The following is a 15,950-nucleotide window of genomic DNA, read 5'->3' as shown; positions in this document are numbered from 1 at the left end:
TGACCGATATCCCGTCTTATATTATACAAATTAATTGGTTCCCTCAATTTGCATGTGACAGACTTGACAAGAATGCATTCACTTAGGTTGGTCTGGCGGTGTTGGCTTAAAACTTTGTAGTGTGTTTCTCTCAAGGTCTCATATTCGATTCTTCCTAATGTCAATTTGGCGTGTTATGATAAAAAGACTTGACATGAGTGTAAGGAACTTTGTTTAGAGCGGGAGGAAGAAAAAGTCATTGCATATTGTGAGCGGGAATACAATTGTTAAAACTATAAACGGTTGCATTTCTAAGAACATTGGTTTGGATTGTTCTTTAATATGCGAATAAATTGTAGGTTTCTTTACATGGAAGATCATCTTTGATTTTTTATGAAAGTGTAGGTTGGTCAAACAATCTACATGCTGAGTCCAAACTCTTATAGTAATGCTCAAGCTTTGTTGTAAAGTAAGTATTAGAATTTAGTTTGTTGCACCGACTCTTTACATGTTGTTTAGCTAGCGAAAGAGGGGACTCATCATTTTCATCATTAGTGTAACGAGTTAAAGATTATCAAAGAGTACACGAGTAGGGAGTGAGTGATGCTTCATCATATTCTTCAAGAAGTGAATGGATGTTGGGAAATAGAAGTTTCGAGTCTCTTGCTCAATTGCATGAGCTTTGTCATGCTATTTTCTTTGCATCGTTGTAGATGCCCTAGACGTCTCCTCCCTTAGGAAGTAGTTTTTTTTTTTTTTTTTTCTTTCTCTTTTTCCCTTTTCTCATGTAACAAAAAAGTAGATAAATAAAGTGGTATACAATTTGAGGATGGAAAAAGATTCTAAAGTGATTTCCCTTAAAAACTTCATGTAAAATAAGACATATTACCATATTCTAGTTAAAAAAATTGATGAGAGAACCAAAACAATTTAATTTTAAAATAGAGAATTATTCCATGAAAAAAGGGATTAAAATTGCAATAAAAAAGAAAAGGAAAGTGATGAGATGAATAATAAATAAAGACGAGAGAGAGAGAGGAAAAGGAAAGGAAAGGAAGAAAAGTGTCGAGGATGAGTAGTCGTAGAAGAGTCGGAGAGGAAGAATACGATTATCTGTTCAAGGTAGTACTGATAGGCGATTCTGGTGTTGGTAAATCAAATCTTCTATCCCGATTCACTCGCAATGAATTTTGTCTTGAGTCCAAGTCTACTATTGGCGTTGAATTCGCTACTCGCACCCTTCAGGTTAGGTTACTACAAGATCTATATCTATCTCACTCAGATCTCGCTCGCGTTCATCTATTCTTAGTTGCATTTATTTTCTTAGTTAGACTAGACTCACATCGTGTGATGATATGTATGGTGCTGATATTTTATTAGTTAATTAATTAATTTATATTATATCCAAAGTGAATATGTGTTTGTTTGTTTGTTGGTTGGCAATGCATTGGCAGGTTGAAGGAAGAACTGTGAAAGCTCAGATATGGGACACTGCCGGGCAGGAACGCTACAGAGCCATTACCAGTGCCTACTATCGCGGTGCCCTCGGTGCTCTTCTTGTCTATGATGTAACCAAACCCACTACCTTTGACAATGTCACTAGATGGCTAAAGGAACTCAGGGACCATGCCGATGCTAACATTGTTATCATGTTAATTGGCAACAAAACCGATCTCAAGCATCTCCGTGCTGTTGCCACTGAGGATGCCCAGAGCTATGCTGAAAAGGAAGGCCTTTCTTTCATTGAGACATCTGCTCTTGAAGCCACCAACGTCGAGAAGGCTTTTCAGACAACCCTTGGAGAGATTTACCGCATAATCAGCAAGAAGTCCTTGTCTACCGCCAATGAACCTGCTGCTGCTGCCAATATTAAAGAAGGCAAGACCATCGCCATTGGGGGATCCGAAACCACCAATACAAACAAGCCCTGTTGTACATCTTGAACTTAACTTCTTCAACCTCGATGGAGTACAGCTGGAAGGAGATATATTATTTATAGTATATTCCATTTTCTTATTATATTTAACGATCAGTAATCAGGATCAGCATTGCTCACTGTTTATGTTTTTTATCATTCTTTTTAAACTTTGTTTTTCCTTTCTTATGCTTGAGTTATGCGTGCTGAGTAATTAGCCCCACTTTCAATTCCTACCAAGTTTCTAAAACACTGCTATGATTGTTGTTCCTCTTTACCGGGTTCGCCTGCAATTCATGATGCCCGATTAATCAAAAATATGAAATCCATTTGTGTAAAAAATTGATGGACTGATTTCGCAGAACAAATTATCAATTCATTTTTTAGTCACATGTTTGTGATTTCTCTGGCGTTTGCTATTGTCAAGTTAAAGTCTAGAGGTTTGAAAGTCTAGAGGTTTTTAGTTGGGCTCATAATTCATATCGTAAAAACTACGGATTTCTGCTCTCCACCCAACACAAAACACCCGCGTCCTGCAGTGTTATCGAAAATGCCCATGCGTTAGTTAACTAACGCAAGTGTAAAACTATGCGTTAGTTAACAAACGCTACGTTACTTAAGTAATGCATGTGTAAAACACTGCATGAGTTAACTCATGCAGCCATTAGCACATGCATGAGTTAACTCACGCTAGTTTTCTTTCTCATTTTCATTCTTGAAATTAATAGCTACAGAATGCATGATGGTGGACAAAGGCTGAGCACAACATGCATGCTGCCACGTTAACGGTAGAAGTCACTATAAGTTTTATAGTAAGAAATATGACTTTGCATTAAAATTTAGAACTTATTATGATTCTTAAAATCACTAGGATTATTATAATAGCAGGTCAAGATGCATGATGGTGGACAAAGGTAGAGCACAACATGCATGTTGCCACGTTAAGAGCAGAAGTCACTTACGTCTAAATTGTACTAATTCATAAAATAAAATTTATGTCTAAATTGTACTAATTCATAAAATAAAATTTTGGTGCTCACCTCTCTCAATTTTGGTGCTCATTGCTCAATATAGGTGAAAACAAAACTAGCGTGAGTTAACTCACGCAGCATTAATTAAGTATCGTATGGGTATTTTGGGCGCAAGTATTTTGTGCTGGATGGAGAGCAGAAATCAAACTACGAGTGAAAAACTCAAGTCCTTATGTTTTCAAATGTGGTCATATTTTGTACCACTTATAAGAATAATTTGTGGCTACTGTTTGACTAACAATAATTTTATATATGTCTAACACAAAATCTGCCTCCAGCGTCCTCATAGACCCTAAAGCTACCAGTATTTTTCGTTATCATGTTATGTCACATGATTGTAGTTCCTCGAAATAATCCTTTCACTGTTAAGTGTTGAAAGTTTTTTTTGAAAGGGTTTAGCGTTGAAAGTTTTTTTTGAGGGATGAAAGGGTTTAGCATTGAAAGTTGTCGATCGAAAAGATTGAAAAAACAACAACAATAATAATATAGCATGTGCTAGACGATTTGAGAACATTCCTTATCTTTTTGCCTGACTTGTTACCTTTCATTTGTTGGCTGTCTACGTCAGGCCTCATAGTGCAAAATAATTTTAATATGCTCCATTGTATGAGTTGGATCCAAATAAAGTTTAAGATAGAACATCATGTCATAATTTGATTCATGTGGCCGACCTCACTTAGTGGGATAAAGCTTGGTTGTTGTATCTGTTCATCAGTCAATCTATTGTATATATTGCATGCATGACATTGATTAGGAATGACTTCAGTTGTTGTTTGTGCTTATGAAATATGTCTTCAAAATATTATGGTCAAAGCCTTATAAGTAATAAATGATGCGTATGCGATTGTACCAAGATAAAAATGATGCGAATGTGAAATTGCTACCGTTTCATTCTAAATTTGATAAGTCACCATAAGAGTAAGAAGTATATTATAGATGGTATTTTGGCAGTGACTGAACCATCTATGTTATAACAGATTAAAGAAACATGGTCACTCTATTTTACTATAACTCTAAGAAAGAGATGGAAATTTACAAGTTGAACCTAACCACAACAGTTGGTGTTCTGTTGGATTGGCTGCCCCTTCATCTGAACAGATTCTGCTGCTGACTTACTACCAGTTGGTTGACTTCCCATCCTGTATATTGAAATCAAGAAGGTCCAATAAGGTTGAGAGTAATGAAAGAAACATAAATGGAGAATAGCCATGGGAAGGAAGGTAGTTACTTGTTCTTAATCTCAGCTGCCATAGTTAAGAAAGCCTGCTCGACATTGATGGAGTCTTTAGCACTTGTCTCAAGGAAAGGGATACCAAGCTCATCCGCAAATGCCTTGGCAGTGTGGGTATGAACAAGCTTGTTGTCGGTGAGATCACATTTATTCCCAACAAGAAGCTTGGAGACAGAGTGATTAGCATATCTATCAATTTCATGTAACCACTGTTTGACATTGTTGAAACTTTCAATATCAGTGACATCATAAACAATAATGATTCCATGTGCTCCTCTATAGTAACTGCTAGTAATAGTCCTGAATCGCTCCTGTCCAGCAGTATCCCACTAAACAAAGTAGTAATTAAGTAATTACTTATGATTATGATTAAAAAAGTAATGAGAAAAGAGAACTAACAATCTGCAGCTTGGCGGTTTTGCCTTCAAGTTCAACAGTTCTGATTTTCTGCCATCAAAGTCAAAATCAAAATAGCATAGCGTACGAAACATATAGAAAAGAATAGAGTGTGAATTAGTTAGTTAATTACGAAATCAACGCCGATGGTACTAATGTAGGTGTCATCATATGAGTCATCCTGAAAAAGAAAGAAGAAAAGGGTTTTGTTTGGTGAATGAATGAAAAAAGAAAGAAGATCTAATCTATCTGAGAGAGAGAGAGAGAGAGAGAGAGAACTGACAGCAAATCTGAGAAGCAAGCAAGATTTTCCAACGGAGGAATCTCCGATTATCAAAAGTTTAAACAGGTAATCGCTGAAATCAAAATCAAAATCAAAATCAAAATCAAAATCAAACAATGAATCATAGAGTCACTCAGTTGATTGAACCAACAAAACTTACTATTCGTTGCTGCTCATAGTGAAGTAATGAATGAATGAATGCCTTTCGTTGTCTTCAATTCAATTCAAACTCTATTCTTTCCCAATTCTCCACTCAACTCGCCGCTTAATACTTTTCTTTCCGTAAATCTAACTTTAACTCAACATTGCTTACTTTCTTTTCCTTTATTATTATTATTATTATTATTATTATTATTATTATTTTTATTTTTTTTAAATCATCACACGTTTGATGTTACTTTATAAATACATTGTTTTATTAGGGTTGAATATGTTATTGGAGAGATTTTTGTAATACTAGACCATTGACCCGTGCTAACGCACGTGTCATTTAAAAAAATTAATACTCACTGAAAAAATAAGACACTGTAGTTCGCTTGAATGTAAAAATTGTCGTGAATCAAAGCAAAATGACAATTACCATAGACTTTGTTATTGTTCCATAATTCTAGTACGTAGTTCCTATAACTGAAGTTCGTTGACATGCAAATACTTTCAATAAGTAAGAAAATGAATAGTACCCAAAAAAGTCCTACACATTACGGAAAACTTCTCTGTAGACCACACTTGATGCAACATCGGTATCATCGCCGTCGTCGTCATTAATCAATATCTTTAAACCACCCCTCGAAGTAACCTGTGATATTGCAATGTACAACTGTCCATGTGAAAAATAACAAAGATGAATCCAAAACGACATCTAAAAATTTCAATAAATAGATAGCTACCTCAGTTGACTCAATCATGCTTTCAATTGTCATTCGGTTAGTGTTGAGCAAGTCATCTGATAAAGACGCGGAGCTGTTCGTTGAAATTTGGCTGACACTTCGGGTGAACTGTATTGATGCATTTTTCATTCTAATAAAATGGCACCAATGTTAATAGAAGAGTGGTGAGACCTCCAGACAACTTAATTATGACCAAAAAAACTTGTCTTTATTCTAAAGCATATGAAAATATAAATGGTTACCGTGTCATGTACGCAGCGACATCAGGCAAATCGCCATTAAGTATCAGCTTAGTCCCATTAAAGGCATTAACAACTCCCATAGCACCTAATTTTTTTAAAAATCAACAGCAAGTGAACATAATTTCCCATTTCATTGTTGATATCAGCAGAAAGCAAAAACTTAAAACACGACATACCTAAATACACGCGTGTCTTGCAAAACTGCAATATCAATATAGTAGGTGTGTCGTTGTCATGGTTGCCAAAAAAGGTCACAATTTTGTCGCCATGTTCACCCCAAAGAGAGCAATGCAAGCGGTTGTTTCTGTAATAAAATATTACCAAAATATCAATTCAGAAACATAAGGTATATTAAAATTATATTACAACCAGGTACAAAGAAAGAGACAAATCTTACTCAAGATCTTCTAAAGTGAGATCAATAACCCTGCTTTTCCTTCTGTCCTTTTCAGTTTCCCTTATATCACCTCTTTCAATTACATGACCAATAACATCTGAAATTACGTATACAAAAGCAAAACCAAATGTATGAAATTCCTAAACGAATGCTTATAGGTAGAAATAATGTACAACACACATTCAGAATTCAAGTCCTACCCGTAGATACTTCCTCGACAGTTGAAGAGAGAATTTCATTGAATGGCTTGAACTCAAAAACGTTCATAGGGATAGCAGGCAAGTGTACTTTGGTAAAAGTTGAATTGTGCATCATACTAAGCTTATGTTTGTGTGAAGTTACCTTATAAGGACTTTCATTAAAATCTACAATTGCATTTTCAAGCTGATATGTACCCCCTTCTTGAACCATGGACCTGAACTTTGCCACCAAATCTTTTCTAGCTGTGGCGTGAATACGTCCACCCTGTTGACGACAACAACAACATTAAACAGCTGGTTAAATTACATAACTAAAAAACAAAAATGACATTACTTTAATTTTAAAGTTAAGAGTGCAAACATGCAGAAACCTTTTCATCGACCAGTAACATGTTCATGAAAATGATGCTAGTGGGGACCTTCTTCTCTCGAATCAACCAAATGTGAGCAACTCGCACACACATCTTGAGATTCTTTCTTCCTCCAGAAACAGCTGAGATTGGAGTGTATTTGGCAGACATCATTGGCTTGTTTTTTCCTTTCCAAGAAAGAGGATGCTTATTTAGATTGAGATGGTTTGGCTAATAGGTTATGATATATTTATAGGAAAAAGGTGGAATATGTGTGAGTAGGATATGTCGGTTGAGCAATAAAGAGTATTAGTTATCAGGATAAGCACAAAATAGTGGAACAAAATTAGGAAGTGGCCAACATTTTAGGATAAAGATTAATATGAATAAAATGAAATTAATATTGTTGATGGGGCACTTTGTTTTAATTAAGAATTTACATTTTTTTTTACTTAAGAATTACCATAGTTGATTCGCCAAAACATATTTTAGAGATGTGGATGAAATGTGTAATAGTTACTTGAATGAGATGAATTATGATTTTTAGTTTGTTTCCACCCAAAACATATTTTAGATATGTGGATGAAATCCCCTACTTATTTGAATGAGAGAAATAAGGATTTTCGTTTGTTTCCACCAAAAAGTTACTTTAGAGATGTGGATGAAATCTCTTAGTTACTTGAATGAGAAGAATTAGGATTTTTAGTTTGTTTCCACCGAAAACATATTTTAGAGATGTGGATGAAATCCCCTACTTATTTGAATGAGAGAAATAAGGATTTTAGTTTGTTTCCACCAAAAAGTTAGATTAGAGATGTAGATGAAATCTCTTAGTTACTTGAATGAGAGAAATTAGGATTAGGATTTAAGTTTGTTTCCACCCAAAACATATTTTAGAGATGTGGATGAAATCTTTAGTAGTTACTTGAATGAGAGGAATTAGGATTTTTAGTTTGTTTCCATCCAAAACATATTTTAGAGATGTGGATGAAATCTTTAGTAGTTACTTGAATGAGAGGAATTATGATTTTTAGTTTGTTTCCACCCAAAACATATTTTAAAGATGTGGATGAAATCCCCTAATTATTTAAATGAGAGAAATAAGGATTTTAGTTTGTTTCTACCAAAAACTTAGTTTAGAGATGTGGATGAAATCTCTTAGTTACTTGAATGAGAGAAATTAGGATTAGGATTTTAGTTTGTTTCCACCCAAAACATATTTTAGAGATGTGGATGAAATTCCCTAATTATTTGAATGAGAGAAATAAGGATTTTAGTTTCTTTCCACCAAAAAGTTAGTTTAGAGATGTGGATGAAATCTCTTAGTTACTTGAATGAGAGAAATTAGGATTAGGATTTTAGTTTGTTTCCACCCAAAACATATTTTAGAGATGTGGATGAAATTCCCTAATTATTTGAATGAGAGAAATAAGGATTTTAGTTTCTTTCCACCAAAAAGTTAGTTTAGAGATGTGGATGAAATCTCTTAGTTACTTGATTGAGAGAAATTAGGATTAGGATTTTAGTTTGTTTCCACCCAAAACATATTTTATAGATTTGGATTAGTAATTGTTAGTAATAATGTTAAGAGGAGACGTTACACAACTATGCTACTAAATTGATTCTAGTAATTGTTACTAATAATGTTACTAAAAGCCATGTTACTAAAATGCTTCAGTAACACAACCATGCTACTAAATTGATTCAGCAACACAAAAACAAACACAAATATATAAATCAAAAAGCAAAGCAAGCAAGGCTAAATTATTTATGAAATTCAAGGGACATTTGCTAAATTCAAAGACAAAAAAAATAGATGCTTCCAAAACTTTAAGAAACTAAAACTTAAAATTCAAATTGAAAAGGTCTTGCACAATTTATCTAAACATGGACTAATTGTAAATAACATCAAGGTAGATGGTATCATGTGACCCAACCATCGGAGCATCCCCTCTGATCTTCACACCTTGTTGGACTTAGGATCAGTCAATATTGCATAGCGCCCAATTTGATCTCCGAAATCACCGCCAAACATGTTTGGCAAGCATACTGCACCCTAAAAAAATAACAAACAAAAACATCACAAACATTGATAAAATAGAATGCAAATAATTAAGAATAGGTATATTTCGCAAAAAACACATACAACATCAATGTCATATTCAACGATATATGATCTGTATTTCAGTCTGAGCTTGTTGATTGCTTTGTCAAGATCGGAAAAAGAGTTTTTCACCAACGGACCTACAAAAGATTGAAAGGGATTGAAAGAATGATTTATACTTTCAAACAGCGAGGAATAAGAGCAAAAATCTATATATTTAGTTTAAACCAGAGTGGAATGAAGATATGGTTACCAGTGAGGTAGTGGTATGACAACAAAGTTTGAATGTTTCTGGAAGCCATGTTGATTAAGAAATTTCGGTTTAAGAGAAAGGTATGGTTTTAGAAATAGATTTCGGTTTAGGAGAAAGGATTTAAATATATTGGTGAGGGTTTGGAGGAGGGGAGTTAGGAGATATGGTTTATGGAAATCAATTAGATAGGTTTTAGGGGGAGTGAAGTTAGGAAATCATGGTTAGGGTTTCGAGGAGGGGAATTAGGAAATATGGTTAGGTTTTGAAGGAGGGAAAAGTTGCTAAAATATTAGGTTAAAATATTAGGTTAAAATTAGGGCAACCAAGCTTTGTTTAGGAATAAGAGATAAGAGATTATAGATTTTTGTTCAAAATTTTATTTAAAAATATGCATTCTACATATAAGTTCATTTGATAAACGATGATGTTTCTTGAAAGCTACCGATTGATTTACACTATCACAAAACAAATAGTTATTTTTCTGAAAGAACAAAAAGATTTAAAGAGTAAGTAAGTCATTAAATTAATTTCTAACTTTGTAAAGCGTTCTCAACTAAATCTATCAGATTATAAATGTTTCATGAAATTTTTTTACTATATTAAATTGTCAAGTTAATCATGTATTTAATCATTTACTATCAATTTCATACTTATTTTTAAACTATTTATTATATCAATTTTTTTTTTTTGGTTACAGAAGAAAAGAAAACGAAAAAAACAGGAAACAAATAAAACAGAAAGGAAACTAAGATCTCAGGAACAAGGTTCCTGCTGCATCATTCTTCAACAAAGGGCAGAGTTCATCCGGAGGCGACTGGTGTATTAGAACGTTGACATCTGACATTGCACCTAGTTTAGCCAAATAGTCAGCACTTTGATTTCCTTCCCGGAGGGTGTGGTTGAGCGAAAAATTCCTTAGAGAAAGCTTGTCTCTGATATCTTGGATTAGGGCCGCATGAATATGGAACTTTGAACTGGTGGTAGTGATGAGATTAATTGAAAGGAGAGAATCTGAATAAACCGCCATATCTGTGATGCCCATGTCAATTGCGGTGTTGATACCATCATATATAGCAGTCAGTTCTGCTAATAAAATGTCAGAGGAAGAAGGAAGGAATCCTAAAAAACCTGACAGATAGAAGCCAACACTGTTTCGAATTAAACCACCGAAACCTGCCCGGATCGGAGAACCAATACAACTCCCATCAACGTTCAGAATTGTACAGTTAAAATTGCTGTTATTCCATTTGACATATCTATCCGAAACCATCACCGGCAAGGGCTGAAAGAAGCATGAATTAATGTCGTCGACGAAATATGTAATATTCGCGGCCAACCTCTGAAGCAGCATGGATTCCTCGCTCATGCAGCGCGCGTTGCGACTCCGCCAAATCCACCATAACCCTGCTGCAAACAAAATAGCTTTGCTGCCTATTAATCCACTCTTGCACCAAATTTCAATATCTGTTACAGCAAAGAAATAGGGTTCCGAAAAACCAATGTGGTGCCATATAATCTTGGAGAAAGGACAGTCACGGATGCAATGAAAAACAGATTCATCAGAAACACCACACCGAGCACAAGTCGCAGAAGCAATAATCTGTCTGTGATGAAGCAGCGCTGCGGTAGGGAGGGAGTCATGGCAAGCCAGCCAAATTAAGAATTTGTATTTTTCCGAGATTTTTTTCTTCAAAATCCAAGACCAGGAATGTGTGTTGTTGTCATTGCCGGAGAGGGAGAGCAGCCACTGGTAACCACTTTTTGCGGAATAAGTACCATTTTTGTTATGAGGCCAAATGAAGACGTCCTCAATGGCATCGTTGAATCTGAAATTAATAGTATTAATGCAGTCGGTCACAGCTTGAGGAAGAGGAGTGTACAACATAAGGGACCTTTGATTGTTAGAAATAACATCCTTAACCGTTAGGTGGAGGTCATGGATGTCAATGATGGGGACAAGAGAGCATAGAGGACCGAACTCGCTCCAATGAGTAAACCAAAATGAAGAAGAGCCTGATCCCGGACGCCACGAGTATCCACTGATGAGAACATTTTTGGCACGGATGATGGAGGACCAAATAGGGGAGCTGCTGCTCGTGATGGAAGCATTTAGTAAATTTGGCCCTGCTGTGTACTTAGCAGCTAAAAGAGACACCCAAAGTTTGTGCTTATTATGAAAAAGTTCCCAAACTAGTTTCCCTAATAGACAAGTATTCGCCTCTCGAGCTGATTTGATACCCAACCCTCCAAGATGTCTAGGCATCGCAATTTTCTTCCACCCTACCAGGTGAACACCTCTTCTATTAGTGCCTTTCCAAATAAAATTGCGTGTTGTCTAATCAATATTAACACAAATGCTTTGAGGGAGCCAGTTAATCTGCATATAATAGGTAGGGATAGAAGCAAGAACCGAGGAAGCAAGAGCCAATCTACCTGCTTTGTTGAGGAGTTTATTCTTCCAAGTAGCAAGCCTATTCCGCATCTTCTCTATAATAAAAAGAAAATCACTCCTCTTCGGTCTCCCTTTAAGGATAGGAAAACCCAAATACTTACCAAGAGAAGTTGTGCTACGAATACCGGATATGGATGTAAGATTGATGATCTTTTGATGTGGGACACCGGAGTAGAAAGCTCTAGATTTGGAGAGGTTTATCTTGAGTCCCAAGGCTTTGCTGAAGCGATCAAAAAGATCCTTGATGAACCGAAGTTGAGAGTTCTTAGCTTTAGTAAAAAGGAGGACGTCATCCGCAAAGAGAAGGTGTGAGAGAGGGGGGCTGGAGGCGGACATCCGGATAGGTTCCCATTCCCCTTCGTGGACCGCTTTGTTAATGGCAAGGGAGAGCTTTTCCATGCAGATGATGAATAGGTAAGGAGACAAAGGGTCACCTTGTCTTAGACCATGAGTAGGCTTGATAGGAGGCCATTTGTTTCCATTCCAAAGAACAGAGAATGTTGAAGAAGTGACACAATGCATGATGAGTTTGATTGTATCATCCGGGAAACCAAAATCTTGGAGACACGATCTAAGAAACTCCCAATTCACATTGTCAAAAGCTTTCTCAAGATCAAGTTTGAAAGCAACGTAACCTTTTTTCCTTTTTGATCTCCGCATAAAATGAACAATTTCCTGCAAAACAATAGAGTTGTCAGAAGTGCCCCTACCTTGCAGGAAACTGCTTTGGTAGGGACCAATAATATCATTAAGAATCGGCCGGAGACGATGCACAATGACTTTGGTAATGATTTTGTAGGTTATGTTGTAAAGGCTGATAGGCCGAAAATCTTTGTAGGTTTGGGGGGGGGGGGGTCGATTTTAGGGATAAGGGCAATGAGGGTTTCTGAAATGGTGGGGTCGAAGAAGCCCGTGTGGAAGGCTGTAGAGACAAGCTGGAAGATATCTTCTCTAACAATGTGCCAATATTGTTTGAAAAAGATGCATTGAAAACCATCTGGGCCAGGAGACTTATATGGTTTCATAGAGTTAAGGGCTGCTGAGACTTCTTCTTTTGTGATGGGTTTAGTTAGAGAAAACCTATCATTTTCGTTGATGGTAGGGTGGGGGCCCACATTAAAGTGGTGGTCAAGGTTATGATGGTTACCGCAGAAAAGATTTTTGAAAAATCTTTGAGCTTCTTCTTGAAGGGTAGAGTTATCAGTGGACCAGTTGCCATTAGGAAGCTGAAGCCTATGGATTATGTTCCTTTTCCTTCTAATAATAGCTTGAGCATGAAAAAGGAGCTATTCTTGTCACCAAATTTGACCCACTTTTCCCTTGATTTTTGATACCAAAACATTTCTTCTTGGAAAAGTATGTGATTGTATTCTTTTTAGAGCTCCTTTTCCATAAGGGAGTGCCTAAAAGAATCAACTGTTTCCAGATGCCTTTGAATACCTTTAAGACGGTTTTCAATATGCCTTTTACGCTTGAAAATATTACCAAAAACATCCTTATTGAAAATGATTGAGTTTTCTCTGACCTTGTTAAGCGCTACAGAGGTGCTGTGATTTGAGGAATTCCAGGCGTTAGAAACTAAATTAGCATAGTCTACATGACCAATCCAAGCCGCTTCGAACCTGAAGGGTCTATGTCCCCTGGATTGAGGGAGGCCACCAAACCGGAGGAGGATAAGATTATGATCAGAGTGGGTTCTGCAGAGTACATCTATAAAGGCTTCTGGGAAAGAAAGCCTCCAATCAACATTAGCAATGGCACGATCAAGTTTCTTAGAGAGAATGCGATGACCATTATGATTGCGGTGCCAAGTGAAACGACCGCCAATAGCAGTGAGGTCCAAGAGATTACAATCAGCCATGAAGTTGGAGAAAATAGCAGCTCTAGAATGATTGAAGATTCCTCCTCTTTGGTCACTATGAAGAATAGTTTCATTAAAATCTCCAATCAACATCCAGGGGCCAGCTATGGATCGGTTAAGGTCGGAAAGATAGGTCCAAAAGGGGGTTCTCATAGTGGCATTGGGACTGGCATACACACAAGTACAGGTCGTTATGGCGTCACCAAGGCTGACTGTAAAAGTTATGGAATAGTTGTTAAAATCTGAAAGGAATGAAGGAAGTTGTATTTTCGGTAATTTTTTTGAGCAGCCAGATTCCTCCAGAGTGGTCGTTGGCTTCAATGATGTGCACATGGGTGTAACCGTTATAATTCCAGAACGTGGAAAGTCTAGCAAATGGAACATGGGTTTCAAGGATAGCAAGGAATGAAGGTCTGTATTTTCTGATCATTTCCCTTAACTGTAAAAGTTATGGAATAGTTGTTAAAATCTGAAAGGAATGAAGGAAGTTGTATTTTCGGTAATTTTTTTGAGCAGCCAGATTCCTCCAGAGTGGTCGTTGGCTTCAATGATGTGCACATGGGTGTAACCGTTATAATTCCAGAACGTGGAAAGTCTAGCAAATGGAACATGGGTTTCAAGGATAGCAAGGAATGAAGGTCTGTATTTTCTGATCATTTCCCTTAATTGTCTTTTGGCTTTACTATTATTTGCCCCTCTAATGTTCCAAGAGAGGATAGTGGTGTCAAGGAGGGCTTCCATTAAAAAACCAAGGGAAAAAGAGATAGAGAATAGGGCTAGGAGACCATATCCTCGTCCCTAGAGTCTGAGCTCTTGCTTGCGCCGTATCACTGTAAGTGACAGATTCTACATGATCATTCTGCATTAATGCATGAGAGTTATGGGCCAGTATTGCTTTGTCGTTGACCTACATAGGAGTATCTTGGGGCATGGAAGAAGAAGGGTCAGGAATGGTATCGTCCTCAGTGTAAGTGGTAACAGGTTCATGGTTGTTCTGAGAAGGGTTGGTCACGTGTTCAGTTGAGTGGGGTTGGGTTATGTCAATTTTGGAGGTTGACGTGTCTTTAGTTTTAAGGCTAAGGACCGGCTCAAGAATAGTAATATGCCTAGAGTCATTGGTTGATAAATTTTTGGCTATTGGCTCATAAAAATCTTCCTGTCTACGTCTCTTTGTTTCAGTTGATCTGTTGTTGGCACGTGGTATTTCTTGGGATTTAGACCATGAGGGGAATTTGTTGTTGATGGGGGCCGATTTGTCATGGTGAGTCATAGTGGATAGGGCTTGGAATCTGTTAGTCTTATGAGTAACTGATTTTGAGGCATTCAAGGAGTGTTGAATTGGTGTTTTCTTTCTCCTAGTAACTACCAGCCAGTCGCCGTGCAGCACTTGATTGTCATCAATTCTGTTAATTGCATTTCTTTTGTTAGCAGTTACATCTTTATTGTGGTCAATGATTGAGTTACCGTTTTGGTTGCAAGCCATTAATTGCGAGTTAATGGCATCTGGACAGGTTTGGGTCGGGTTTTGTCTTGGCTGCGACGGTTCAGGGTTGGATGGTGGGTTGTTGCCGCCGGCTGTGTGGTGGTTAGGGGACCTCGGATCAAAAGTTGAAGGTTTTTCCATGCAATTTCTCCCAAGATGACCGTAACAACCACAGTTTGTGCAGATTAGATGCAAGCCTTCGTACTGAACCTTGTACCAGTGACCGTTCACCCATATTTTCCCCACCACCGGGACAGTGAGATCAATTTCAACACAGACTCTCGCGAATTTTCCCCTTTCAACTTTCAGGGTATTGGTGTCAACCTTGATAGGCCTACCTAGAGCCGAAGCCATTGCGAGCAAAAAGCTTTCATCATAGTAAACGAGATTTAAACCAGGAAAACGTACCCAAACTACTGTGCGGTCAACCTTTGCATTTGGAGAAGCAAATTCCGGAGTCCAATGAGTAACAGCTAAACAGTGGTCAAAGATTAGCCAAGGTCCCCCAGTGATAACTTTCTCCTTATCTGCGGCTTGATCAAATTTTACCATAAAGAACCCGTTATCATTGTCCATGATGTCGAATCCTCCTTGGAGTTTCCAAATCTTTTGGAGACGATCCTTCATTGTGTTGTAACCGAGACTTTTCCCTAGCAATTTCACGACCAAAGCGTCCTTCCAAGGTGTGCACAACTCTTGGAAAGTTTGCGGCTCAATGTAGATTTTAGGGAGAAGGCGGTTACCTTCTTCCAATTCGATTCGAACAAGTTTCTTTTCGATCATGTTTTCTTTCTCGCGGATTGGAATATCTTGGTTGGATTCTAGCAATTTGTCACGGAAGGATGGCTTTTGGGATGATTGCTTGATAGTATCAGGTGGCTTTTTT

The 15,950-nt window shown here is 37.2% G+C and overlaps 3 protein-coding genes across 3 annotated transcripts; 1 reads left to right on the top strand and 2 right to left on the bottom strand.

Moving 5' to 3' along the window:
* Window positions 1-970: 970 nt before the first annotated feature.
* On the top strand, window positions 971-2,236 carry LOC11425116 (ras-related protein RABA2a). Its single transcript, XM_003592850.4, has 2 exons — window positions 971-1,224; window positions 1,434-2,236. The coding sequence occupies exons 1-2, from the start codon at window positions 1,051-1,053 to the stop codon at window positions 1,920-1,922; spliced, it is 663 nt and encodes a 220-aa protein (XP_003592898.1). The 5' UTR covers window positions 971-1,050; the 3' UTR covers window positions 1,923-2,236.
* A 1,550-nt stretch (window positions 2,237-3,786) lies between these two features.
* Window positions 3,787-5,139, bottom strand: LOC11434813 (ras-related protein RABD1). Its single transcript, XM_003592848.4, has 6 exons — window positions 4,996-5,139; window positions 4,836-4,908; window positions 4,686-4,733; window positions 4,556-4,603; window positions 4,154-4,485; window positions 3,787-4,064 (listed from the first exon to the last, which is right to left on the bottom strand). Exons 1-6 carry the CDS (start codon window positions 5,010-5,012, stop codon window positions 3,971-3,973), a joined length of 612 nt encoding a protein of 203 aa, XP_003592896.1. The 5' UTR covers window positions 5,013-5,139; the 3' UTR covers window positions 3,787-3,970.
* Window positions 5,140-5,960: 821 nt separating this feature from the next.
* On the bottom strand, window positions 5,961-7,025 carry LOC11421151 (uncharacterized). The gene is made up of 5 exons (XM_039830253.1): window positions 6,945-7,025; window positions 6,562-6,826; window positions 6,362-6,458; window positions 6,141-6,268; window positions 5,961-6,049 (listed from the first exon to the last, which is right to left on the bottom strand). Exons 1-5 carry the CDS (start codon window positions 7,023-7,025, stop codon window positions 5,961-5,963), a joined length of 660 nt encoding a protein of 219 aa, XP_039686187.1.
* Window positions 7,026-15,950: the final 8,925 nt, after the last annotated feature.

This window comes from Medicago truncatula, chromosome 2 (genome assembly GCF_003473485.1).
Source record: "Medicago truncatula cultivar Jemalong A17 chromosome 2, MtrunA17r5.0-ANR, whole genome shotgun sequence".
NCBI classification, from domain to species: Eukaryota; Viridiplantae; Streptophyta; class Magnoliopsida; order Fabales; family Fabaceae; genus Medicago; species Medicago truncatula.
The sequence above is the reverse complement of the archived record's forward strand: the minus strand, read 5'-3'. Positions and strand labels throughout refer to the sequence as shown.